General features: G+C 34.6%; 1 protein-coding gene across 1 annotated transcript; it reads left to right on the top strand.

Annotated features, from left to right (window-relative positions):
- The first annotated feature begins 12,838 nt into the window (after positions 1-12,838).
- On the top strand, positions 12,839-25,947 carry LOC127877626 (leucine-rich repeat-containing protein 28-like). The gene is made up of 7 exons (XM_052423697.1): positions 12,839-13,025; positions 16,336-16,373; positions 17,229-17,404; positions 20,796-21,002; positions 23,023-23,146; positions 23,585-23,751; positions 24,287-25,947. The coding sequence occupies exons 1-7, from the start codon at positions 12,840-12,842 to the stop codon at positions 24,415-24,417; spliced, it is 1,029 nt and encodes a 342-aa protein (XP_052279657.1). The 5' UTR covers position 12,839; the 3' UTR covers positions 24,418-25,947.
- The last annotated feature ends 1,316 nt before the right edge of the window (positions 25,948-27,263 follow it).

The raw sequence follows: 27,263 nt of genomic DNA on the forward strand, positions 1-27,263 counted from the left end.
TTAAAACCATATTTTCAAAGGTGGCAAACGTTAAATAAATTTGACATTCTAATGCAGTCAGCTAATAAAAAAGACATAATAAACATTGCAAAATATATTTCTAATCAAGTGCTTAATAATATAGACAATCAGATATAATTTTTAATAATGTCACTTACCGATATGCGGTTTTTCCATTTTTTTTTAAATGTAAATCACATGGAAAACACACACACGTACTCTCTAACTAATGAGACACTTGTGGCGGGATCGTTGTTATATTCCCACAGACGTAAAAGAGGAGATATTATTCAGTGCTATGAGATTATTGATCAACTTGATGATATTCCATGTGAACGTTTTATCTCCTTAAACAAAGCTATAACTAGAGGACACTGTTTTAAACTTGCAAAACCTAGATGTGAGACAAATTTTAGGCTGAAAAATTTCTCTCAAAGAATCATATAAGAATGGAATAATTTACGTTATGAAGTAGTGTCTGCGAAGTCTTTAAATATTTTTAAAAGCAGACTCGACAAACTGTGTGATAATGATGCTCAATACATGTTCTAACCTGTGTTATATCTCAATGGAGATATTGGATGTACCAAATATCACTAGATTTGTGTGTGTGTGAAAAGTGAATTTAAAAAACCTGTTAGTACTAAAGAAGTCCAGTCATCATTTGATAACGAAGATGTAGGCTAAAAAGGATCCTGATCCTTACTTACGAGCCTAACAACGATTCTACGGTATCCATTCTACGGTAAATTCGGCGTTTTTTTATTCTATTTAAACATCATTCAATACATTTAGTACTTACTTACTTTAAATTATTCCTGTGCTAAAATGAGCCAAATATTGCAACAAAAAGAAGCTCAATATTCCATAAAATGTGTGCTTATGCACACTCTGCTTGTGGTTTGCTATGATTTGTTCATATAATAGATGGATAGGATAAGATAGACTTAAACATTGCACATGCGTCTGATTTGTTTCAAGGCTGATTTTGTCTTCATATTACAAATGTTTGATTATCATGCTTTTATCATTTAATTGTGATTATCATTATGACCTGTATTTTGACCAAATCAACAATTTTATATCAGAGAAATCTTAATTTTTATGAAGCTGTAGAGGTAGATAAAAAAGCAGCCAGTGGATATACTATTTTATACAATTACTCTTATTAACACAATTTGAATATTTCTAATATAATGTTTATTTAATTATTAGTACCCTGTAATCTTTAATTGTACATAAATATTAACAAATTTAAATTGACCAAAATTGACTTTTAAAGATCTTTACCCTCACCAAACTTGCTGTAAAAGTTATGAATCACCAATAATATGTATTCTTCATAATAAAGTGAATGGCAGTAGATTTTGAAGAATGACTTAGCTTGAAGGGTTTTAATCTTAAGATAAAAAATGATTTTACCACAGCAAACATTAAATTTCAAGTCAGACACTAAAATTAATTGCATGTAGAAAAGAAAACTTTGTCGGGAGATGCATTTTTGGATAAAATCTAAGCTTAGTAAGTCATTTTTTCCAATACAACATTTGTACAGTTGACAAGCCTCAAACATCAGCATTTTATAATAAATGACTTAAGGTAGCGCACCTCTAATGATTTCCCGCGATTTCTTCGAAGGTTGAAAAGCCTACTATTAGGTGCCGTAGCCTAGTGGTTAAGGCGATAGACTAGAAATCTTTTAGGATATTCCCGCGCAGTTTCGAATCCTGCCGACGACGTATACTTTTTTGCGACGCGTTTTATTTATTTTCTAACGTAATTGGATTTAATATGGCATATAAGCTATATTTATTGTTAAATATGTTGCAATTTTTATGCACATTCTTCAATTATTAAAATTAAAACAACGTTATGGCGAAATTGGATGATTTACTGTTGAAAATACGAACCATGTATGTTGCATTTTTATTTTTATTTCAAAAGTAAACGGTAAATCTGTCTAGTTCTTGGTATTTTTGCTGTATATAGTGTTTCTATAAAAACTAAGTTTAAAATATGACTTAAATGATACTATTTTGAATTTTATGACACTTTGTTTTTAACCGACCCAATTTTTACTTGGCTGAAATCACTTAAATTTCATGGCGCTCTTTCATAGATAAAAATTTGTAAAAATAAATGTCTGTAAAAGAATACTTATTTCATCTTGTTTAAACTTTAAACACCTTTACAGCATCTGTACACACCAACTGCATGCCCATATTTGGAAATTTGAATGAATTATAGAACTTTTATATACCCCAGGGGTGAAAATAAACTGGACAAAAGCCGAGCGTGGGGGTGGTTTTGAAAAAATCGGTATATTTTTTTAAAAAGCATGGAAAGCCTTTCTACAAATTTGCATGTAGTTCAGTGAAATGATGCTGATTAAGAAAATAATTAATTAGATTATATTTGGATATGTGCCCATTAGAGGTGCGCTACCTTAAGTTTAAATGAAAGTGTGTATAAGGATCTTGCTTAATATTATAATAATTGTTTACTTACGGATACTTTTTGAGAAACGGTACTCTGAGAATATGTATTTTTCATAGTAACTACTGTATATCTGAATATTATATATAGACACTGCTTTTTTCAGCCTCAAAACATTGGCAAACTGTGTAGACTAAAAGAACTGTAAGTAGCACAATAATCTAAAGAAATACAACCAATTGTGTAAGAATAAAGTTTGAATACAAAGACTGCCAGTCACCCATTAAATCTGTTTTTACATGTAAAAAATATCTTTACACAATTCATAACATTTTCAATCGATTATGCAAGAAATATTAAGATATATGATTAGTTATTGTATTTTTTAGTTTTAAAGAGACTTTTTCACAGATTTTTAAAAAAACTAAATGTCATAAAACCTGTTTACAAACAAGTCAATAATGTGTTTAATAGTCTTCACTAATTATAACAGCAAGAACCAAAGTTGAATAAAATATATTGCAGTCGCAGCGATTGGAATCCATGTCCTCAGAAAGCAAAAGCTTACGTGCTACCACTGCCACACAGCCTTTCATGTTGTGCTGCAAAACATAATCTCAATATTTTATGTATATGTATTTTCCAAATTATCGAGGAAAAGCATTACAAACGCTTTATTGTTCACATATTTTTAATGATGATTATCCGTTAATGAAACAGTATTATAACAATTTTCTTAACCAAGAGAGTTGTTTTGTTTGTTTAAACATCATGCATACTTTCTTTTTAGAATATATGACAATGATTTTGAAAATCTTCATTCTATCAAACTGTTAACAAATCCCTTAAATCTCTAGTATTATAATTATATGAGTGAGAAAACGGGGCTTAATGCATGTGCGTACAGGCTAATCAGGGGCAACTTGTTCTAATAAACTGGATTTTTGCTGAGAAGGGACTTTCTTTAAAGAAAAATACCCACTCACATGCATTAATTCCCGTTGAGAGCATTTCATATATATATATATATTATTCCTTTTTTGACAGGCTTCTGGAGAGCAACTCTATTGAATGTCTTCCAGATGAGCTGAGCAGTCTGGTATTCTTGCAAGTGTTAAATGTGAACAGCAACCTCTTGACGCTACTTCCGACCTCTGTGTGTCAACTTGCATCCCTTACCAAACTGCAGATATCTGACAATAGACTAACACACTTACCCAGTGGCAAGTAGTAAACATATTCATGTCCCATATATTGCACATAAAAATCATACAGAACATATATATACTATTATACGATTTTGCAAATATGAGTTTTACATTCTCAATTTAACATGACAATAGGCACACTTTCTTTAGACAAAGAACACAATCAAGCACAGTTTATTCGTGCAATAATCATGAATGAGCCCGATGTTTTGAAAATATGTGTGTTTAATTTTCTGAACATTAAATGCATGAACTTGAAAACAAACTTGTACAATTGTAAAAAAACATTTGTAATTTTTAAGTGTCTTACTTTAAGTGTAGCATCAAACGAACTGATGGTCGTTTTTATTAATCTATTCATTTCATCAATATCTGGATCAAGTAGAATCAGCAATTATTACAGTTTATTATTCATCATGTGTATCCTGCTTTAATAGGCTATAAAACTATCATTCAACATTACACCCTACCCATTGCAACTCTGGGACTGTATTGGATGGCATTCATTGAAACCTTGATTTCAGACATTGGAAAATTGGTAAATTTGGAAATCCTCGAAGCATCAAGGAACCTTATAACAACTGTTCCTAAGGAGATCATGTTTAGCAAATGCTTGAGAGTACTGGCTCTTGATAGAAACAAAATTGTCAGGTTACCACGGCAACTGTGTCCTCAGTGATCTCAATGAAGTATCCTTGGCTGGCAAAAATCTCCAGTACCTACCTTTGGGTGAGTGGACACGTGCGTCAGATTCTGGGACGCTTTCTATATAAAAGTATACCACCTTTAAAGTTTTTGGCGTAAATTGCTTTGCTTCTGTTGTTCAGTTGGTCAGATTGCTGGTCGGTTGGTTTATTGGAAATTTGTTTCAACACTATACTTATAGAATGCATTGACCTTCGATCATGTAAATTGGTGTGATTGTTTCATGAAATGAAAGGAAAATGCATATCAATATTTGGGTCAACAGGTCAAAGGTCAAGGTCACAGAGGCTTGTTTTATGAAATTGGTTTCTTGATGAAGTCCCATAATGATGACTTGTTAGAAATTCAGGTATGTATATGTTATAATTGTTTTATAAAGAAAAAGTGCAGTCCAATGATGACAAAGAACATCAGATGTATTTTATCATATCAAAAAGCAAATATCATATAAGATGATTTCAGCTTACAAAAAACATTTTTCCCCCCAACTTAATACAAATCTTAAATAGTTACAGTCCCTCATATAAGACATAAGCAAGCAATACAAATCACAATAAAGCAAATGAAACGTGCTGAAAATGTGTTTTGTTTGTAAACACCATTTCATCAAGGATAAAATGCTTGAACCATTTACAGCTGTCGGTGCCATAAACTATCCAATAATCAGGGTATTATTTACAGATGGTGTTTTAGCACAATTGAAGTCAGATTATGGGATGTTTGTCAGGGGTTTTGATAGTAATTCAAATTACTACTTGAAATTACTATTTGACATTTGACATGTTCACCTTAAAATTGATTTGCTTTTTCCGATAATCTTAAGTAACAAACATACCAATTTGCATGGTTGGGGTTAAAGCGTCCTCCAGTGACCGACCTACAAACAGTTTGACCCCGCTTTGTGGAAATGGGCTTGACTGTTAAATAATAGTATACATGTACTAGGTAAGTGTTGAAGATGGACCAGTTTATTTTTTGAGGCATATAACATTGTAATTGGCTCGGTAAGAGTTTAGGTGAGCGAAATAGATTTCACTACAATCAACAGTTATCCTGGTCTGTTAACCATTTGTTGGGAAAAAAACACATGAAGAACGCACATAGCATGTTATAATGTTTTAATGATAAACAACAAAATGATAATATTGTTTGTATTTGGTGTATTGGACACGGTAGAATCCCAGCTGAGGATATCCCTCAGGGGGTTATGTCTCTAATGCAGGCTTTATGATGGTGTGAAAACAGTATTATAATTAAAAGTATACCATGTACAGATGTAGTGAGACTTCCCATGCTGAGACATCTGATAGTGGATGATAATGTGGATCTACACTACATCCCGGAAGTCCCAGATAATGATTATTTTCTCCAGATCTCAAAGGAGACAGTCTATGTTAGGTAATACGTACTATGAGGAACATCTAAAATAAATAACACCTAAATTCCTTCTGAATATTTAAGAGCTGCTCCAGTAATTTACCCATATCTGTTGGATATATCACGATTCCTTTGGGAAACACGTTTTCAAAAATCTATTGACTGATTTTGCAACACATTTCATCAAACAAAACATTGCATAGTCATATATCTCATATTGCATTGTCAATGCAATCTCCTTTATCTTTAAATAGGTTAGTGGTATGTCATTTGCTTGAGTCCAGTTTATTTAATATATTAAAATTAAATTTACTGTCAAACAAAGTAGACGCTAACTAGCACTGTATTCTTTGGTAGTATTCATATATCAAAAGATTAACGTTTCTCTTTATACCAATTGGCATTCAATTTCAGCATTAAATACTTAAACTATGGAGCCTGCACATTGTTTCATTGAATATTATGTACATTTCAGCAATTTAAATGCAGAAAGGTCTGCAGTACACGGACTGCATATTGTCCTTCGCAGGGACCTACCGCGTGTCGTGTTGCCGCCAGAGTTTCAAGAGGTCTGCAAGAATGGGACACATTCTGTACCAGGACTGCAGGAGCTGGCATTGAGAGCTGTCTTTGACTTGATGGGTAACAACCTAGGTTTTGGTTTTGACAATTCTGTTAGCTTCTTTCTGTATTGAAGTTTAAATTTTATTACAGGGGCTTATTGATGGTTGATATAGTATTATATATTCAAAATTTGAAGATTATTTTTAAATTATAAATATTGGCTGGTGGTATAACCAGTGTTATTTTTAAGAAATAATTTTGGGTAAAGTGTTGGTTATTGAGGTAATAAACAATGGTTTGGTGATCCAATGTCTAGAAATAAGGGCAATAGTCTCAGTGCTTTGATAAGCAAGGGATCAACATACCATTAGTTATTACCACAAAATCAATACTTGAATTATTTTCATTTTACCATGAATTAATGTCTTAATAATTTGTTTGATATTAGAAGTTTTTCCATCTATGCTTTTTCCTCTATCTGCAAAAAAATACACAAATGCATTTTCTCCTGGAAATCATGAATGTTTTCCTTGAAATCTGACCCTTTGTTATGAACATATGCTTTTGTACAACATTCTGTTTTATCTCCATGTGGAAAGAAGTGCCTCGTGATTTGCACCAAGCATGTTACAGTTAATTGCTCATGCATGTATTGCATTAGATTTTTCATAGATGTCTATATTCAGAAGTCAAAACATCGTCGGATACACACGTTCGACCCATTCCGTTACTCTCCATTTATCGACCGTGGGACATAACGATCTCTTTTCACCGTTTTAGGGTGTGTCAAATCCAGTAATTTCATTGGATCTCTCATGGTTTCATGAGGATATTTTTTACCAATGATACAACTCGTACTATAGAGACTTCGGGTTTGTTGTCAAAATTGCGTCGTCCGTAGAAATGGAATTTCGTCGTGCATGTGTATACTTTAAAATTGAGAATTTAAACGACTATCAGAGTAAAATTATCTCTAGTCTCTTACATGGGCGCGATGTCTTTTTAAGCACTCGGACAGGTGGATGGAAAAGCTTGGTTATCAAATCGCAATTATCCAGGCGAAGCATTGACACCTCCAAAGCGAAATTCTTTTTGTAAACTGCAATTTTGTTGGTCTACTGAAAGGTTACAGTTAAGGTCAAAACGGCGTGTATTGCTTATATTGTCCCACGGCTAATGCTGGAGAGTAACGGAATTAATTAGTCGTGGGTATCCGACGATGAAGTCAAAAGTGTGGCCAATAGATTTTTATAAACATTCCTGTGTTGTTATTACATCTTTCAAGAAACAAAGCATTTGAAAAGACAAGAGACGACATGATTGTGAGACAATATAAACAAGAGTTCTGCGGTCGGAGACATATGCCCAAAAAACAGGGCTTTGAACTAGTGACCCCAATTTCAATAGGGGTCATCTACTGTCCAAGGCCAATGCACATGTGCATTATCAAGCCAATCGGTCAATTCGTTGACGAGTTATTGATCGGAAACTATTTTAACACTTATTGTGACCTTGACCTTTGACCTAGTCCACAGATCCTACTATATGTTGGTACTGGACAAACACCTAGGCTTGGCGAAGGATTCGTGATATTTTGTTAGAGGTGGTCCACTGGAATGAATAAATATTTGAACCGCGTCTTGCGAAAATGCGTCTTATTCCATATGCGGCTAGCGATCGCGCAGTCTGCGCTACCCTATGGTGTCCAGGAAACATTGTGTAAACTTATAGCGGACAGCGTAGCTGGCCGTAGCATGAGACACATTTTCGCATGATGCAGATGATTTTTTGTTTAAATTTTGACATGTCTTTTATAAAGTCATGTAATTTGTCACTTGACTTGATTTAAAAAACACTCGATATTTGTGTATTTATATTATTATTTGTTTCAACAAACTTTACACTATAATAACGATTTGTAAATGACCTTTATGTGCACGTAAAGGAAAGTTTCTTGCCATACATAACATTAAATAATGCGCCTTTTTGATTTTTATTGGTGTAGATCTATTTCTTCAATGTTGTTGTGTACTTATTTCTTTTATGTAATTTTGTTTTAACAAATAAAATTTCGTACATGAACATAGTTATTAGTTTTGCATCTGATATATTCCGGTGTTTTGCGTACTAATATTTATATTAACATCGTTTCCAATATGGTTTGTGTGTATGTGCATGCACGTGTACACGTGCGGTCATTTTAGTGTGCACCAGGGTCAACGTATGGGTTTTCTGTGCTCAAACAAAAACATATTAAATCAAAAAGTAGGTCCCTGTCTCATTAATATCACACTGTCATACAAATATTACGGGCAAAAGCCCGCAAAGCGGGCGTTGACCGTTCATACATATGGAAATTTAGACATAAAATTACATAAGAATACCACATATGGATGCGTCTCAAAAAAATTTGCCACGCGACATATATTTTCGCGATGCTATTTATGACCTTGAACAAATAAAAAACACTTTGACATATGCTAAATCACATGTAAATACATATCTCAGGAAAAATTATATCAATGACATCATGATTGTGTAGCGAATCGCACTAAATATTCTCGCATTATTTGTTTTTCTTCGCAACCGTTCCAGAATTAAGTCATTACTCAATTATCTCCCCTGAATACTCATCTTCAGTGGGTATAAGCCGAAGACTGGTTCACTACATATAGTGACAGTCTTTACCAAACACAATTTACGTGAACATAACCCGTCTTTAATATATTGCCGAGTCTCAGATTTCTGTCGAATTTATTTGCTTTGATCTTTTCGATATCTTATTGTTATTATCATCCTGCCAAATCACAAACGCTTGTTAAAAAATAATTTGTTTTAAACATTATAGTTGGCATCTCTATTCTTCCAGTATTATCGCGGTATTTCAATAAAGACACCCTACTGTTTATTTGTCAGAATTCGTGACGCATTTTCTATTCGCTCTCAGAAAGAAGTTGTACGTTTGATCATGAGCAATATTCTGGTAAGTTGTCGTTGTTATCCATTAGAAACACATTTATTCACAAAATTTAAAGATATTTCGATCTAACATTTTAGTCTTTTAGCTTTAATTTTTAACGTATTTACACCTCGTCTGCTCGCACTTTACCGATATCCCGAAAGGTTACATATCACTATAATAAGTTTAGGCCTAAAAACCACAAAATCCGATACCTTTGGATTTTTGTACCACAATTTTACGTAAAAAATCTTCCAGATTCGAGATCAACAAAAAATAAGACATTTATAAAATGTCTGCATTATTGATCAGATTTTAAGAAATTTGTTGGTTTTCCGTCTTTAGAAGCTGTTCTGCCAAGGCAAGAACTGGGCATCACACAAGCCATTCTATCCAGCAAAACTGACAGTTTTGGTTTACAGAAATCAACAAAGGAGGGATTCCTGAACTATCAAAGTTTCCAAGCTATACACACAGTTATTATCTGTGGTGATCTTTATTGGTTCTGTTGGTTTACTTTGATGGAACATGTGTGAACTTTTATAGAACTTTGAAAAGTCTATATCTGTCTATCTATAAACAAAAATCAGCTATGGTATAATAAGATCAGATGTGCAAACAATGTCAAAGGGTTGTTTAATTAACAATTTGAAGGCAATTATGCTGAAAAAAATATGAAAGTTCCCATGCAAATTTAGTCTGTATATCGACAAGTGTCTGCAAATAAATGTCAAACTAGTAATACACAACTTACCACAAGTATGTAAAAGCACTAAGTACCTGTTGTGATCATTTTTAGTAAGATAGTGTAATTCTAAACAGTATCAAATAGCTTGTTTAGTAAATGCATAGTGCAATTAATATGATTTCCTTTATATTGTGTAATTAATAAATTGGTTGTTACTTGTTAATCCATGATAAATGTTGTATGGCTAGTACAAAACCAGCATTGTTAATTTTGTAAAAGGTAATAAAATAACACCACTTTGTAATTTGATATACGTAAATATTCGTGTACTGTAGGTTGATGACAGTGTTTTAGTATTACTTATTTTGTAACTATTATTTTATATGCAAATAAATGATGTGAAGTGTTTTGTATATCCACACAATACCACATACCTTTTTATATATGTACTGTGTTATGTGTTATTTGAATGTTTAAATTAAAAAAATATGGATGATATAACATGATGCATTCTAATATTTGCATTCAAATTGTATCTATAGAGTTAAGTGTATGCAGTTTAGACTGTGCTTTAAGAATTGCTACAAAATGGCTAGTTTTTTAGTGGCGACAAAATATAAACTATTCGAACAATAGTTTGTGAAAGAAAATTAGAAACCTGCCAGATACCTGTATTTATTAAATATTTTAATTGCGAAACAAGTATGTTGTTATGCTGTTACACATAATTGTACATTGATAATAAATAAGAAGACAATTAGCGGTGTTAACCTTTTTCCAACAGTAGAAATCATTCTTCTGATGAAGTCAGTGGTATACAGACGAAAGCTTCAGGTATGGCTTGCAATACGTAGTGTGTGTTATTTGACAGTCTAAAACATATTGGACTAAAAAAAATCCTGTCAAATTTGTCAATCAAAATTTATTTGACACATCATATGATTTTGATTATGTCAAATCAGTGTACTGTATGCTAAATGCAACTGCTTTAGCAAGCTGTCAAGTTGATTGAGACATTTGATGAAACAAACTGTTTCCGGGGTAGGACCAGTACTTAGTGTCTATACATGTATGACGTACCATGACGTCGAAAGTCTACAAGACCTACTAGGTAGAACGAGAAATGTACTTCGACGTACAATTTTCACCGACCCTTGAGTGTTAGCCAATCAGAAGACACCTTACATCTGTTGCTTTTAGAGATATTTGACATTGAACATTATTATTATTATTATTTATACCAAATTATGCGACTATCGACCGCTTACTCATAGATATTGTGCGTATTTATTGACCTGGCGTGGCGGAAGTAACCTCTGACTTATGCAAGTTATCGTTATTACAAAATACGACCAACGGGGAGGTGATTATACATTATTTATCCCGTTAATGTTTGGTAACTGTTTGGTTACCGTTGGGAATTTCCTACACAGTAATGCGCTGGACGGTCGTGATACTCCGCCCCGCATGAATAAATACTCACAATATGCTGAATAATTTTAATTTTAAAAAGGTAACAATTGAATCTTCTTCAAATTTGTATACATGTATAATCTATTTCAATGCATTAAATACTTGAAACTTCTATGGGTTTTTTTGCCATTCTGATATTTATATTCATTTTGTCCTTAATTAAAAAAGAGATTTTAAACATTTATTATGAATAAATCTGAAGGAAAAGCGGCTCAATAGACAAGTGTTTTGATTGGCTGTTCAGAAAATGTGTACGTCGAAGTACAAACATGTATGTCGAAGTACAAATTGTACTTTGACGTACAAACATATACTTTGAAGTTTTTTTTATTTGTATGTCGACGTACAATTGTTGTACTTCGACGTACATTTCTCTTTTTACCTAGTAGGTCTTATTAACTTTCAACCCAAATGGTACGCCATAGTATGTCTTTTGGTTATCTAAAGAATGCTCCCACTTAAAGGGATCTTTTCACGCTTTGGTAAATTGACAAAATTGAAAAAAGTTGTTTCAGATTCGTAAGTTTTCGTTTTAGTTATGATATTTGTGAAGAAACAGTAATACTGAACATTAACCATGCTCTAATATAGCCATTATATGCATCTTTTGACGATTTTAAAACCTAAAAATTATAAAGCGTTGCAACGCGAAACGATTGAATAATTTGGAGAGTTCTGTTTTTGTCGTTAAATTTTGTGAAACTACGAAGATTGCGTATATAAGGTATAAAATACGTCAAACATGTGTACTCGGCGGAATAGCTCAGTAGGCTAAAGCGTTTTTACTTCAGGACTCTGGCAGGACTCCAGGGGTAAGTGGTTCGAAACCTGCTCCGGGCAATGTTCTTTTCCTTTTTTAAATTTTTTTCTTGATTTTTTACTGGAGCTTTTACGATCCAATGTTTACATTTATCAATATAAAGCATTTAATGAATAAGTTAAAAAAATGCCAAAATCTGTGAAAAAAGGCCCCTTTAAGGGATCAATACAGAGACCTCCCAGTGACTAATCCAGTTAGCAGACACCCCATCCATTATACCACAGCCACTGAACCAGCTTTAAATTCCAGTGGCTAGAAAACAAAAAAACTATAAGATGCTAGATCTTTAAGCTAGGAACATGTAAACTCGTTTTAAGATTGAATTTTTAAGATGCATTACTTAATTATTGCAACAATTATAATATTTTGAACACAATCATGTCCATATATTTATTAAAAATACATGGTTATCAAACATAAAATAAAAAGCTTTTGCCCGTAAATTAGGTAGCACCTATAATCATATTAGCAATAAATTGTTTGAACATAAATAACGAACTTCAACTTTTCTATTTATCATTCGGTATGTAACCTTAATTTTGGCGAAATATTGCGTTGAGGTATTTTTTTTTGTTTTACTGTACGCAATTACTTCCCTTTCTTGTAAATATGCCACTATTTGGCTTAGCAAATAATGTCAGAATGTCTCTCGACCTTATTAATTCCAAGCAGTATTTTAGTGAACAGAGCGTTGTTTTGCTGAATTATGCGGGTCTGGAAGACAATGACATAAATGTGGACAGCTTCCTTCACGTGGAATACCTTTATCTTAAACGAAACTTGCTTACACAACTGGTAGGTAATTTGGTTTACACAACCTTGTTCCATTTTTTTTGTAATGTAAATCACATGGAAAACACACACGTACTCTCTAACTAATGAGATATTTGTGGCAGGATCGGTGTTATATTGCGCATTGTAAATCTATTTAAACATCATGCAATACATTTAGTGTTTCTGTTAATTATACCTGGGTTAAAATGAAACAAATATCAGAAAAAGAAGCTCAATATTCCCTAAAACATGTGCTTAGGTACACTCTGCTTGTGGTTTGCAATGATTTGTTCATTAAATAGATGAATAGGATAGGATAGAGTTAAACATAATGCGTCTGATTTGTATCAAGGCTGATTTTGTCTTAATATTAATATTATTGTGCTTTTATTATTAAATTGTGATTAAGACACAGTTTATTGAGAATTGCAAGTGATATTATGGGAAAAAAATCTAACATGATTTTTGAATTTTGATCTGTTTAATGATTTTTGAATTTTTATCTGTTTAATTAAATTTAGAAACATGTGACAAGTATTTAGACCAAATTAACAATTTTGTATCAGAGAAAACCTTAATCTTTATGATGCTGTAGAGCTAGATAAAAAAAGCAGCCAATGGATATACTATTTCTTATAATAACTCTAATTATGACATAATTTGAATATTACTAATAAAAATTTAATTTCATTATTAGTACTCTGTAATCTTAAATAATTATTGTACATCAAACTTCCAGGGGCGTAGATTAGGGAGGCGGTTCAGTTTCTGTACTGGGAATATAAAGGGGTTTGTTTGAGAGGGTTGTCCTCTCCTGTGGTTCCGAAAAAATTTATAATTACAATAAATATAATGCGTTTTGGGGGAACTTTCATTTTGATATAAATGCCCGAATTTTGTCTCACTCTCAGTTTGTCATGAAATCAGTTTGTCCAATGCCGCCGACAACGACCCAGAAATCGCAACAGTTATTTTTTCTTTCCAAAAACTCGTGCTACTTTAAACATAAATAAAGTAAATGTTTATGTATTTTAATGACGGAGTTTAACAAGTGATATGAGAAATAATAACATTACCATTACATTCACAACACTTATATTTTATTACTGATGGACAAGTTTAACACCTGAAATGGGAAGACTGTAATAAATAACCACTTGAAAATACACAACAAACAATACAATATGACATGATTAGTAAAGAATATATGCACATTTCGAGCACTATTTAAATACTGAACCAGGATGAATAAATATTATTAAATTAAGTTCAATAAACAAAAATTAAGGCATATTTCATTTTTAAAGTCCCTAGAACTAAATCCACGCCAAATTATGTGTTGATTGAAGACACAATTTATCATGCACTGTTCGCGTAATGTTAATGCCAAGTGTAGTAGTGTCACATTCTATGAAAACTACCCGAAGATAGTTAACCCTGATTCATTCTTACTGCAAACTCATTGGCTAACAAGTCCATTGCGTCGGTCACACACCTGTGCATGTGGAGCGTCATGAGGTGGGTGAGTCTCTCCTGTGTCATAGACGTCCAGATGTACGTCTTCTGGCGTCTCAGGGCGGAGAATGACCTCTCACTGGTGGCGGACATTACCAGAACGTGGCGGAGGACGCGCATCACCTCTGTGAAAAAGAGGCGAGACTCAGGAAGCAAGTCGCGGAAGAACATGACAATGTCCGTGATGGTCTTGACCTCCTTGCCCTGTACGATGACCTGATACGTCTCCAGCTGAGTGGTGAGCGCCTCCTCATTAAAGTCGTCCCTGTAGAAGTCCTTCATGCTCCGCAGATGAGTGGCGTAGTCACCATTAAGGGCGCAGCACACCAGAAAGTCTTAGAGGGATCTGAAGGTCTTGTAGCCTGGCTGAGCGAATCTGCCTTGATACACGCGATCACCAAATCGAATGCTTCAAAGTAGACCTGGGCCCTGGTCCCAACGTCATAGCGTTTCGGCACCTTGCATCGCCTGGGAACCACTGGCTCTCCTACGTCGACGTCATCGAGCTGGCTGTTGATGTCAACCCAAAACTTGTCGAAGGCATCGTCGGAGCGCTTGCTGGTCAATGTTTCCATGTCATTGAAGCGACCCTCTGATGATGTGACCTGGGTGGAAACCAAAGAAGAGGTTGAAGCTCTCCATCTGGGACACGCCTACTATCCTGGTACGGATCTCCGAGTCGTTGTGAACAAATCAAACCAACTAGATTGGAATGAACGCTGTTCTGGCTTTTTCTTCCTGAATGTATGCTTAGAAATTTTTAGGCTGATTAGAACTACTCATTTTGAACATTAAACAATTACATATATGATATTGCTTCAATGATTTCTAATCAAATAATAGCTGTTTTACTTAAAGAACACAAATATTTTCAATCAAATTAATGTTTTTCACGTGTATATTTACTCAAATTGTTTTAAGTGGCAGTTACCTTTGAATTAAAGCGATAAATTAAAATTAAAAGAATAGCCTGTCCTTAATCAAAACACCAACAGTGCAATCACGGAAAATAATAAAACAATAAAATTAATGCAATGACATTTACCCGGGCCCCTGGTTTATGACACCTAACAAGGGATATTGACACATCACTATTGGCAACCTCTAAGCAGACGGAGAGGGGACACATGGCTTCTGCACTGATGGCGCGTGATAACAAAAATACATGTACTGGTTTTGTGGCGGCGATTTTTGGGGATTTTACGTTTTCTTTATATAAAGACGACTAGTCGAAATATTGGGGAGGCAGGCCGCCGCCCCTGCCTCCCCATAACCTACACCTCTGACTTCACAAATTCAAATTGACCAAAATTGACTTTTACACAAGTAAGATGTTTTCATCAAACTTGCTGTCAAAGTTTAATATGAATCACCAATCATATTTATTCTTGCTAATTACTTAATTTATTAGCCTAATAAAGTGAAAGGCAGTAGATTTTGAAGAATGGCTTTGCTTTAAGTGTTTTAATCTTAAGATAAAATATGATTTAACCACAGCAAACATTGCTGTCAAGACAGACATTAAAATTGATTGTGTGTAGATAAGAAAACTTTGTCTGGAGATGTATTTTTGGATAAAAGCTGAGTTAGTCTTTTTTTCCAATACAACATTTGTACAGTTCACAGACAAGCCTCAAACATCAGCTTTTTATAATAATTGACTCAAGTTTAAATGAAAATGTGTAGAAGGATCTTGATAAATATTATAAGATTTGTTTAATAATGGGTACTTATTGAGAAATGGTACTCTGCGGTTATGTATTTTCCATAGTTACTACTGTATATCTGAATATTATATCACTGCTTTTTCTTTCAGCCTCAAAGCATTGCCAAACTGTGCAGACTAAAAGAACTGTAAGTAACACAATCATCATTTAGAAATACAACCAAATGTGTAAGAACAAAGTTTGATTACAAAGACTTATTCACACGTTTAATCTCTGTTTTTACTTGTAAAAGATATCTTTACACAATTCATATCATTTTCAATCTATTATGCAAGACATATGACTATATATGATTAGTTATCATATGTTTTGTTTTAAAGATACTTTTTCACAGATATTTGTATGAATTCTTTAAATGTCATAAGTCAATAATGTGTTTAATAGTCTTTACTAATTATAACAGCAAGAACCAAAGTTGAATAAAAAAATATTGCAGCCGCAGCAATTGGAACACATGTCCTCAGAAAAAAAAGCTTACATGCTTCCACTGCCACACAGCCTTTCATGTTGTGCTGTAAAATATAATCTCAATATTTTACGTATATGTATTTTCCAAAGTGTCCAGGAAAACCATTACAAAATAATGCTTTATTTTTCACAGATTTTTAATGATGAATATCTGTTAATGAACCAGTATTTTAAACATTTTTCTTAGTCAAGAGAGTTGTTTTGTTTGTTTAAACATCATGCATACATAATTTTTAGAATATATGACAATGATTTTGAAAAACTTCATTTTACCAAATTGTACAAATCCCTTTAATCTCTAGTATTATATATGAGCTTTACTCTGAGAAAACGGGGCTTAATGCATGTGCATACAGGCTAATCAGGGATGACACTTTTTCCAATAAACTGGACTTTTGCTGAGAAGGGACTTTCTTTAAAGGAAAAAACCCACTCACATGCATTCATTCCCGTTGTCACAGAGAGCGGCTCATATATATATATATATATATATATTATTCCATTGTTTTGACAGGCTTCTGGAGAGCAACTCTATTGAATGTCTTCCAGATGAGCTGAGCAGTCTGGTATTCTTGCATGTGTTAAATGTGAACAGCAACCTCTTGACGCTACTTCCGACCTCTGTGTGTCAACTTGCATCCCTTACGAAACTGCAGATATCTGACAATAGACTAACACAATTACCCAGTGGCAAGTAGTATACCTATTCATGCCCATAATATTGCACATACAAATCATACAGAAACAATATTTGATTATACTCTTCTGCAAATATGATTTTTAAATTATCATTCTAGCATGAATAGAGGCTCACTTTCTTAGATAAAGAAAATCAAAGCAGCTGAAGGCACTGAAGATGTTCGCTATTGCATAATTTAACACGCAATTCATTTTTGAAAATCAATCGCAAGTTTGAAATGAACACACGCCATTCAACTTTATAAAGTGTGTGTCATAGCGCACGGGTCGAGTTTTGTGTGCACTTTTTATCATCCTTATTATTTCATAGAAATAACTAAGACAAAATAAAAACAACATGCTTTTTGGAAGTTCTGAAAGCATAGAAAGTATGATGAAAATGGTAATGATAACTTAATATAAAGAAAATGTGCAGTCACCATATTAAAGGAATATTTTTTTCTTATATCAAATGACTATCTCACCAAGAATATAAATTCATAATGAAAGTTCCGTGTACAAAACTTTTGATTTTTGACACCATATACAAATTCAAAATATACAACAATCTTCGTATCTTGTATATGGAGGAATAAAAGTATATAAACATTGCTGTTTATGCTTTACTTATTACCCGAGCAGTTCACACGGTGTCAACAACGCTAACATAAACATAGGTATAGAGCACTCATGCGCTTTTAGGCGTAGCTGTTTCAGTTTTCATCTTAGTGACTTTTACATAACGCCAACAGACACGCATAAATATTTTCGAATATTTAATAAGCTGATTCGAGTTACAACCTCTGAATTTTTGCTACATCACTGCGTATGTGCTCAATTCAAAGGATGTAGCACTGTTCAGTGTAAGGAATTCCGGACTACTCTCTGTATGCTCAAACGACACAAATTGTGGCCCTGTTACAATTACGCGTTACAATCCATCTCGCAGAATTTCACTTTCGCCTCCAAGATGAGAAAACAATCATTAGCGAAATAGTATAGTGTCACGATAAGAGAAAATCGTTTAATTATCATACCACAATGTTTGCCGTACTTGGTCAGCACGTCTGGAAATCATTCCTTAATGTGTGGATAGGCTGCCATTATTAACAAGTTTGCTATTTTCAATTCAATTTTGTATCAAAAAGCATTGTTCTTAAATGTGGCATTTTCAATTCGCAATGAGATTTGTAATGACCCTCGTCATGTGAAAATGGGTCTTATTCCATATGCGCCCATCATATAAATAGCCCACTCAGCTATCACTCCTTCTGGTAAGGAGAAACATAACATATTGAGTGATTTTAAAGCGAACGGCATCGCCTATGGCCTGACTGCGCAAAAGCACATGTTGGGTTTAACAAACGCTTGCCGAAACGCATAAGACCCATTTTCGCATGACGGCGCTATTGACGTGTGATTTAAATGTGTCGAAAGAAAACTGCGTTTAAATCAAATATAAACATACGATATATTTCGATAGTGAAGAAAGATACTCATAACAAGGCATATGAGGACACATATGAAGTGCTCTCCCGTAGTATATTTTTTATTTTACTCACACTAATGTGTGGTTTGACAATGCTAACACACATTTCATGCGGTGAATATGCAGCTTACAAGTGAAAAACACAACACAATAGTTAAACTTTTGTTTAATTGTATTTAATTATTTAGAAAAGTAAATTGCTAACTTTACTTCAAAGTCAGCGTATACGCCGACTACATTTTTAAAAGACATTTATTGTTATAAATATATTTAATATAATATATTAGGTTGTTTTCGGTTTTAGCGATTAAAAAGCATTTTCGAGGTTGCCTATAGTATGCCTGTAGTAATTCATGAACTCATATCCAACTGTCTATGTATTGAGAACTGTGAATATAAACAAGCTTAACCTTCTACTAACCTTCTGCTATTGCATTCGTATCATTATTATAAATTGTTTGTTATATTCGGGTTTAGCAATTATGAAACTTTTTTTTGTCTATCGTATCGCTGAAGTTATTGTTGACCTATAGATAATATGGGTCTTTGATATAAATAAGCGTCAACTTTTTCCCGAATCTCTCATTTTACGACCTGTACTACGTCATTGAGTTGTATGCGAGAGCGTAACCTATTGCGTTGTTATAACCCGTAATCTTTCCTTTGTTTATCGACAGACGCATATATCATGAATACCAAAACAACCGTGAAAAAGAACCACGTGACCAAATAGGACGCAAAACGCAAATACCATGCGACTACAACTTTTATTAGGTAAGAAAGCTCCGCAATTCCTTTGAAGTCGGAGCCTTGTGATTGCTATTACTTAAATAATTGACCTCTAACTGAAGTAAGCAAAGGAAACGCAGCACCTAATTGATCCATTCCTTCTATGTGCGAAAGCAGATTGAATTTTACTAATGTATGGTTTGCCTATTATAACACACATTATAATGCGGTAAATATGCGACTAACAAGTAAAAAACACTATAATTAAACTTTTGTTTTGAATTAAGTTATTTAGAAAACAAAATTCCAAACCTTATTTCAAAACAGCAAGACTACATTTTTTAGAGAATATTATTGTTATATTTAAATGTTTTTTTTAACAGTTTCAGCGATAATGAAACATTTTTTTATGTTGTCTATCGTATCCCTGTAATAATTGTTGAACTCGTGGTCAACGTATTATTAATTGAGACCTGTGAATATAAACAAGCGTAACCTTATACTACTGCGTTATTCTCACACGGACTCCCCTTTGTTTATCGCCAGCCTCAGATTTATGAATGAGCTGAGCGAAAATACTACGTCACGCACACGCAGCAGAAAGTGGACTATTTTAATCATTCATAAACAATCTCCTCCGCGACACGTACAATACGATCATTGTTTATTGATTATTTTCTATAAAACACCGTTCGAAAATATTGAATGTAACACGATATTAATATAATGTTGCCATTTGTGAATTCACATAATTGGAGAACTCAAACCTCTTGCATAAATAATACAACTCTTTCTTGCGCGGATACGCAACCGGGTATTGGGTTAATCATACCTAGTCGTATCGACCTGAATTTCACACTAAGCACTTTAGACGGGCGCTAAAGCGCCCATCTAAAAATCAAGCACAGTTTATTCTGCAATAATCATGGAGGAGCTTCATGTTTTGAAAATATTTCTGTTTAAATTGCTGAACTCAACAATTAAATGCATGGACTTGAAAACAAACTTGCTAAATTGTGAAAAACTTTTGTAGATTAGATTCAGTGTCTTACTGTAATTGTACAGTTTACGATTCATCATGTGCATCCTGCTTTAATAGGTATTCAACTATCATTCAACATTACACCCTACCTATTGCGACTCTGGGACTGTATTGGATGGCATTCATTGAAACCTTGATTTCAGACCTTGGAAAACTGGTAAACTTGGAAATCCTTGAAGCATCCAGGAACCTTCTAACAACTGTTCCTAAGGAGATCATGTTTTGCAAATGCTTGAAACTACTGGCTCTTGATAGAAACAAACTGGTCAGGTTACCACGGCAACTCTTTGTCCTCAGTGATCTGAATGAAGTATCATTGGCTGGCAACAATCTCCAGTACCTACCTTTGGGTGAGTGGACGCCTGCATCAGATTCTGGGACGCTTACTTATTTAAAGTATACCCCATTTAAAGTTGGTGGGGTATATAGCTATTCTACTTTTAATCAGTTGGATGGATTGCCGGTTGGTTGGTCCATTGAACATTTCTTTCAACACTATACTTATAGAATGCCTTAGCATTTGATCATGTAAATTGGTGTGATTGTTACATGAAATGAAAGGAAGATGCATATCAATATTAAGGTCAATATTTCAAAGGTCAAGGTCACAGAGGCTTGTATTATGAAATTGGTTTCTTGTGAAGTCACATAATGATGACATGTTATAAGTCAGTTACGTATGTGTTAATATTGTTTTATGAAGAAAAAGTGCAGCACACTTGACAGTTCAATGATGACAAAGAACATCAGTTGTATTTTATCATATAAAAAACAAATATCAAGATGATAATTTAAGCTTAAACAAAACATTTTTCCCTCAATGTAAATCTAAAAAACGTTTAGTCCATAAGGCATTAGCAAGCAATACAAATCACAATAAAGCAAATGAAACATGATGGAAGAGTGTGTGTGTTTTTTGTAAACACCATTTCATCAAGGATTAAATGCTTTAACCATTTACAGCTGTCAATTCCATGAACTATCCAATAATACCTCAGTCACAAATAGACACCGATCACCGTCCGATCAGCGACCGACGTATTTTTCCGCTCATTGGGCTGGCGACCGCCCGATGATTGCACGGAAACCGGGCCAATTTGTAGCATCGGGCGGCGTCCGGATTAATTTTAAGTCTCACTTAAAATTTTACCTGACGTCGGGCCCGGGAAGGAATTGAGTTGAGATCGAAACAAGATCAAACGATCAACGCACGGGTATCGGTCGACATCGGATTCATTGAACGTGTATCGGCAAAAGTAAAGGTATTTCCCAGAGGCATATAATTCGGCTGGCGACTGTCTGATTGCCGGAAGGCCTCCGCATGATGCCCCTCGGAAGCCAGACGATGCTCGTTATGATACATGTACAATTAATCCGATGTCGGGCGCACGCCGGGCGATAACCGTTCGTTGATCGTCCGATCGTTTTTCGATCTCAACTCGATTCCTTTCCGGGCCCGATGTCGGGTAAAACAAGCTGTGATATAAAAAATTAATCCGGACGCCGCCGGATGCTACAAAATGACCCGATCTGCGCGCGATCAGCGGCCGGCGCCAGCCCGATGAGCAGAAAAAACGTTGGCCGCTGATCGGACAGTGATCGGTGTCTATTTGTGACTGAGGTTTTAAACTTTGTCACTCATCGGACGGCGGACGACTCCGACGTGTCCAGTCTTCCCGATGCCTGAAGATCGGACACATCGGCCGGCGACCGGATTATTTGTGACTGAGGCATATTCGGGGTATTATTTACCGATGGTGTTTTAGCACAATTGAAGCCAGCTTAAGGGATATTTCGAAGGGGTATAAACAGTACTTTAGATTACTACTTGAAGTGACTAGTGTATCTCGTCATGTTACGTATCTCTGTGAACTTGACATGTTGACCTAAAAATTGCTTTGCTTTTCCTATAATCCTAAGAAACAATCATAACAATTTGCGTAGTTGGGGTCAAAGCGTCTTCCAGTGACCGACCTACCAACCATTTGACCCCGCTTTGTGGAAATGGGCTTGACTGTAAAATAATTGAATACTAGGTAAGTGTTAAAGATGGACCAGTGCATTTTGTAAAGCATAGATCATTGTAATTGGCTCTGTAAGAGTTTAGGTGAGAAAATAGATTTCACTTCAATCAACAGTTATCCTGGTCTGTTCACCATTTGTTGGAATAAAAACATGAAGAACACACATAAAATGGCTACAGCATTGCATGTTATAATGATAAACAACAAAATGAGTATATCCTTTGTATTTTGTGTATTGAAAACGGTAGAATCCCAGCTGAGGTTATCCCTCAGGGTGTTATGTCTCTAATGCAGGCTTAATGATGGTGTGAAAACAGTATTATAATTAAAAGTATACCATGTACAGATGTAGTGAGACTTCCCAGGCTGAGACATCTGATAGTGGATGATAATGTGGATCTACACTACATCCTGGAAGTCCCAGATGATAATAATATTCTAATCATCTCAAAGACGGCACTCCATGCCAGGTAATGGGTGCTATCAGGAACATTTAAAATAACACCATAATTGCTTTTGAATGTTTGAGAGCTGCTCTAGTAATTTACCCATGTCTGTTGGATTTTTCATGATTCCTTTAAGAACCTCTGAGAAACACGTTTACAAAAATATGTAATACATTTCAACAATCAAACATTGCATATTCATATATCTCATATTGCACTGTCAATTTAATCTCCTTTATCTTTTAATAGGTTAGTGTATGTCATTAGCTTGATTTCAGTTTATTGAATATATTTAAACTTAATTTAATGTCACACAAAGTAGACGTTAACTAGCACTGTATCTTTTGGTAGTATTCATATATCATAAGATTAACGTTTCTCTTTATACCAATTTGCATTCAATTTCACCATTGAAACTATGGAGCCTGCACAATGTTTTATTGAATATTGTGTACATTTCAGCAATTTAACTGCAGAAAGGCCTGCAGTACATGGGCTGCATATTGTCCTTCGCAGGGACCTACCACATGTTGTGTTGCCGCCAGAGTTTCAAGAGGTCTGCCAGTATGGGACACATTCAGTACCAGGGCTGCAGGAGCTGGCATTGAGAGCTGTGTTTGACTTGATGGGTAACTACCTAGGTTTTGGTTTTGACAATTCTGTAAGCTTCTTTTTGTATTAAAGTAAAACTGTTATTACAGGGGCTTATTGATGGTTGATATAGTATTATATATTAAAAATTTGAAGATTATTTGAAAATAATAAATTTTCATTTTTATTGGCTGGTGGTATAACCAGTGTTATTTTTAAGAAATAATTTCGGGTAAAGTGTTGGTTATTGAGGTAATAACCAATGTTTTGGTGTTCCAATGCCTAGGAATAGGGGCAGTAGTCTCAGTAACAAGTAAGGGATCAACAAACCATTGGTTATTACTACAATTACTACTATTAGCCAGAAATTATTTTCATTTCACCATGAATTAATGTCTTACTAATCTGTTTGATATAAGAAGTATTTCAATCTAGAATTTTCCCTCTTTCCGCAAAAAAAAACCAACACAAATGCATTGTCTCCTGGAAATCATGAATGTTTTCCTTGAAATCAGACCCTTTGTTGTGAAAACATGCCTTTAAATCTTTTGTACAACATGCTATTTGTCACAGAAACACAACCAGGCGTGAGAAGCAGTTGCAAGGATCTCCCAGCTGAACTCTCTGACCTCCTGCAGTGTCCATCAGCCCACTGTCATGTATGTGCTCGAGCTATGTTCCGATCTGCGTTCTTTGCAGCATGACGGCACATTAACTCGGCGGTGAATTGCCTAGTGGTTACATGTTCTTGTAAATGCTACAGGAAGGTGTATGAAGACACTAGAATCATCTTTGAGATTTGCTTTGTGGATGAATGTTTTCCTGGTTTGTCAGGAGTGGACTGATATTTAATATGATGTTTACTATGACGAGTGTCTACAGTTTTATCTCCATGTGGAAAGAAGTGCCTCATGATTTGCACCAAGAACGTTACAGTTAATTGCTCATGCATGTATTACATAAGATTTTTCAAAGATGTCCATATTCAGAAGTTAAAAGTGTGAGTGTTTTTTCACTATCTGACTCTAATCGCTTCACTAAAACCAATATATTTTTATAAACATTCCTGAGTTGTTATTACATCTTTAAAGAGACAAAACATGTGGAAAGACAAGAGATGACATGTGAGACAATATAAACAATAGTTCCGTGGTCGGAGACATATGCCCCCTAAACAGGGATTTGAACTAATGACCCCAATTTCAATAGGGGTCATCTGCTGTCCTAGGCACATTTGAAGTATCAAGCCAATTGGTCAATTCGTTGATGAGTTATTGATCAGAAACAATTTTCACTTATTGTGACAGTGACCTTGACCTTTCACCTTGTGACCCCAATTTCAATATGGGCTATCTTCTGTCAAAGGCCAAAGCACATGGGAAGTATAAAGCCAATCGGTCTATTTGTTGACAAGATATTGATCGGAAACAATTTTCAAACTTATTGTGACAGTGACCTTGACCTTTGACTAGTGACCCCAAATGCAATAGGGGTCATCTACTGTCCAAGGCCAATGCACATGTGAAGTTTCAAGCCAATTGGTCAACTAGTTGATGAGTTATTGATCGGAAACGACTTTCACAGTTATTGTGACAGTGACCTTGACCTTTGATCTAGTGACCCCAAATTAAACAGGTGTCATCTACTGGCCAAGGCCTATGCACATTTGAATTATCAAGCCAATTGGTCAATTTGTTGATGAGTTATTGATCAGAAACGATTTTCACACTTATTGTAACAGTGACCTTGACCTTGTGACCACATTGTCAATAGGGTTCATCTACTGTCCAAGGCCAATGCGAAGTATCAAGCCAATCAGTATATTCGTTGATGAGTTATTGATTGGAAACAATATCCACACTTATTATGACAGTGACCTTGACCTTTGACCTAGTGACCCCAATTTCAATAGGGGTCATCTACTGTCCAAGGCCAATGCACATTGTGAAGTATCAAGCCAATCGGTCAATTGGTTGATGATGTTTTTGATCGGAAACGAACTCGTCTATCGACAGACAGACAGACCAGACCGACTGACATTCAGCAAAACAATATACCCCTTCTTCTTAGAAGAGGGGCATAATAACAGCTGCTGCAGGAATGCCAGGGAACCAACTTTATATTTGTTCAAAATAAAATTCTAAGTTTAACGTGTCATAATTATGAAATTAAAAAACATGTTTAAATTGTATTCTTAATTTGTGTAACTTAGAATAAATTAATTGCCACATTAACTGTACTTTACAGTCTATCAAGGAGTGTTTTTCAATGTCTTTGTGTTGGAAATTCGAAAGCTTCTGTGTGCTTTCATTTTTGCCCAGATTTTAAGTTATTTGCTTAGTAAATATAGATTGTCTAGTTAAATATAAATCAGTGAACTTAAAATAAATGTGCGTCTGCTGCATGAACGCAGATGTATGTGATTTTGTACAGCTTTTATATTTTATACATTTTAGATGCTTTCAAATTTCTATAGGTTTTAACAATAGTTGCGATGCTGAAGTTATTAATTCCGTACATTACATACATATTACTGTCGATTGTATGCAATTTTTGTCAACTTTGTACAGAATAATTTTTTTCAAGTGAAACATTGCATGTTTTCAAGGTTTCACTATTGCATTAGTTTTAGGGGGTTATTCCTTTCGTTTACAATTTCGTATATCACTTGTGCGCAACTCCTCCTACAGTTTATGATTTTCATAAAACTTGCACAGAATAATTATCTGCAAATGCTAAAAGGTATCATTAGGACAAATCATCTGACCATGTTTCATGAAGATCGGACAATAAATGTGGCCTCAAGAGTGTTAACAAGGTTTTACTGCAGCAGACAGATATAGCCATATAAGAAAAAATGCCCCACCCCCTGGCAACCATGTTTTTCAAGCAATGGAACCATTTTCGAACTAGTCCAAGATATCATTATGAAAAATCTTCTGACCAATTTTCATGATGATTGGACAATAGATGTGTCCTCTAGAGTGTTGTCAGTATTTCATGATCTTATTATTTTATTGAGTTATTCCCCTTTGTTTAAAGTACATATGAAAGCTTCTGTGCATGTTTAATGCAATTCTAAATTCATATTGTAAATGAATATATATGTTGACAACAATGCACATGTGGCAAGGGATACATTGTCTGTGACAGCTTCTTGTTCATTTGGTAATGACAGCTAAATGATAAAACAAGAGCTGTCTCCATAGAATGACATATGCCCCCAAAACACTTTGATTTCGAAACCTAAATGCGGACCTCTAAGTTCAAGGTCAAGGTGAAAGGGGTAAAAATTTGTGTGCTTATGGAAAGGCCATGTCCATATACACATGCATAACAAATATGAAGGTTACATCTGAAGCGACATAGAAGTAATGAGGATTTTTCGAAACCTAAATGCAGATTTTGAAACCTAAACGCAGACCCTAAGTTCAAGGTCAAGGTCAAAGGAGTAAAAATGTGTGTTCGTATGGAAAGGCCTTGTCCATAAACCCATGCATACCAAATATGAAGGTTACATCTGAAGCGACAACGAAGATATGAGCATTTA

The sequence above is a fragment of the Dreissena polymorpha genome, chromosome 4 (genome assembly GCF_020536995.1).
Source record: "Dreissena polymorpha isolate Duluth1 chromosome 4, UMN_Dpol_1.0, whole genome shotgun sequence".
Lineage (NCBI taxonomy): Eukaryota > Metazoa > Mollusca > Bivalvia > Myida > Dreissenidae > Dreissena > Dreissena polymorpha.

Excerpts from the sequence above, each read along its gene's own strand:
- LOC127877626 (XM_052423697.1), top strand. The coding sequence starts at position 12,840 with ATGCCACTATTTGGCTTAGCAAATAATGTCAGAATGTCTCTCGACCTT. Across the intron at positions 13,026-16,335 it reads GAAACTTGCTTACACAACTG|CCTCAAAGCATTGCCAAACT; the intron begins GTAGGTAATTTG and ends TTTTTCTTTCAG. Across the intron at positions 17,405-20,795 it reads ACTAACACAATTACCCAGTG|ACCTTGGAAAACTGGTAAAC; the intron begins GCAAGTAGTATA and ends CCTTGATTTCAG.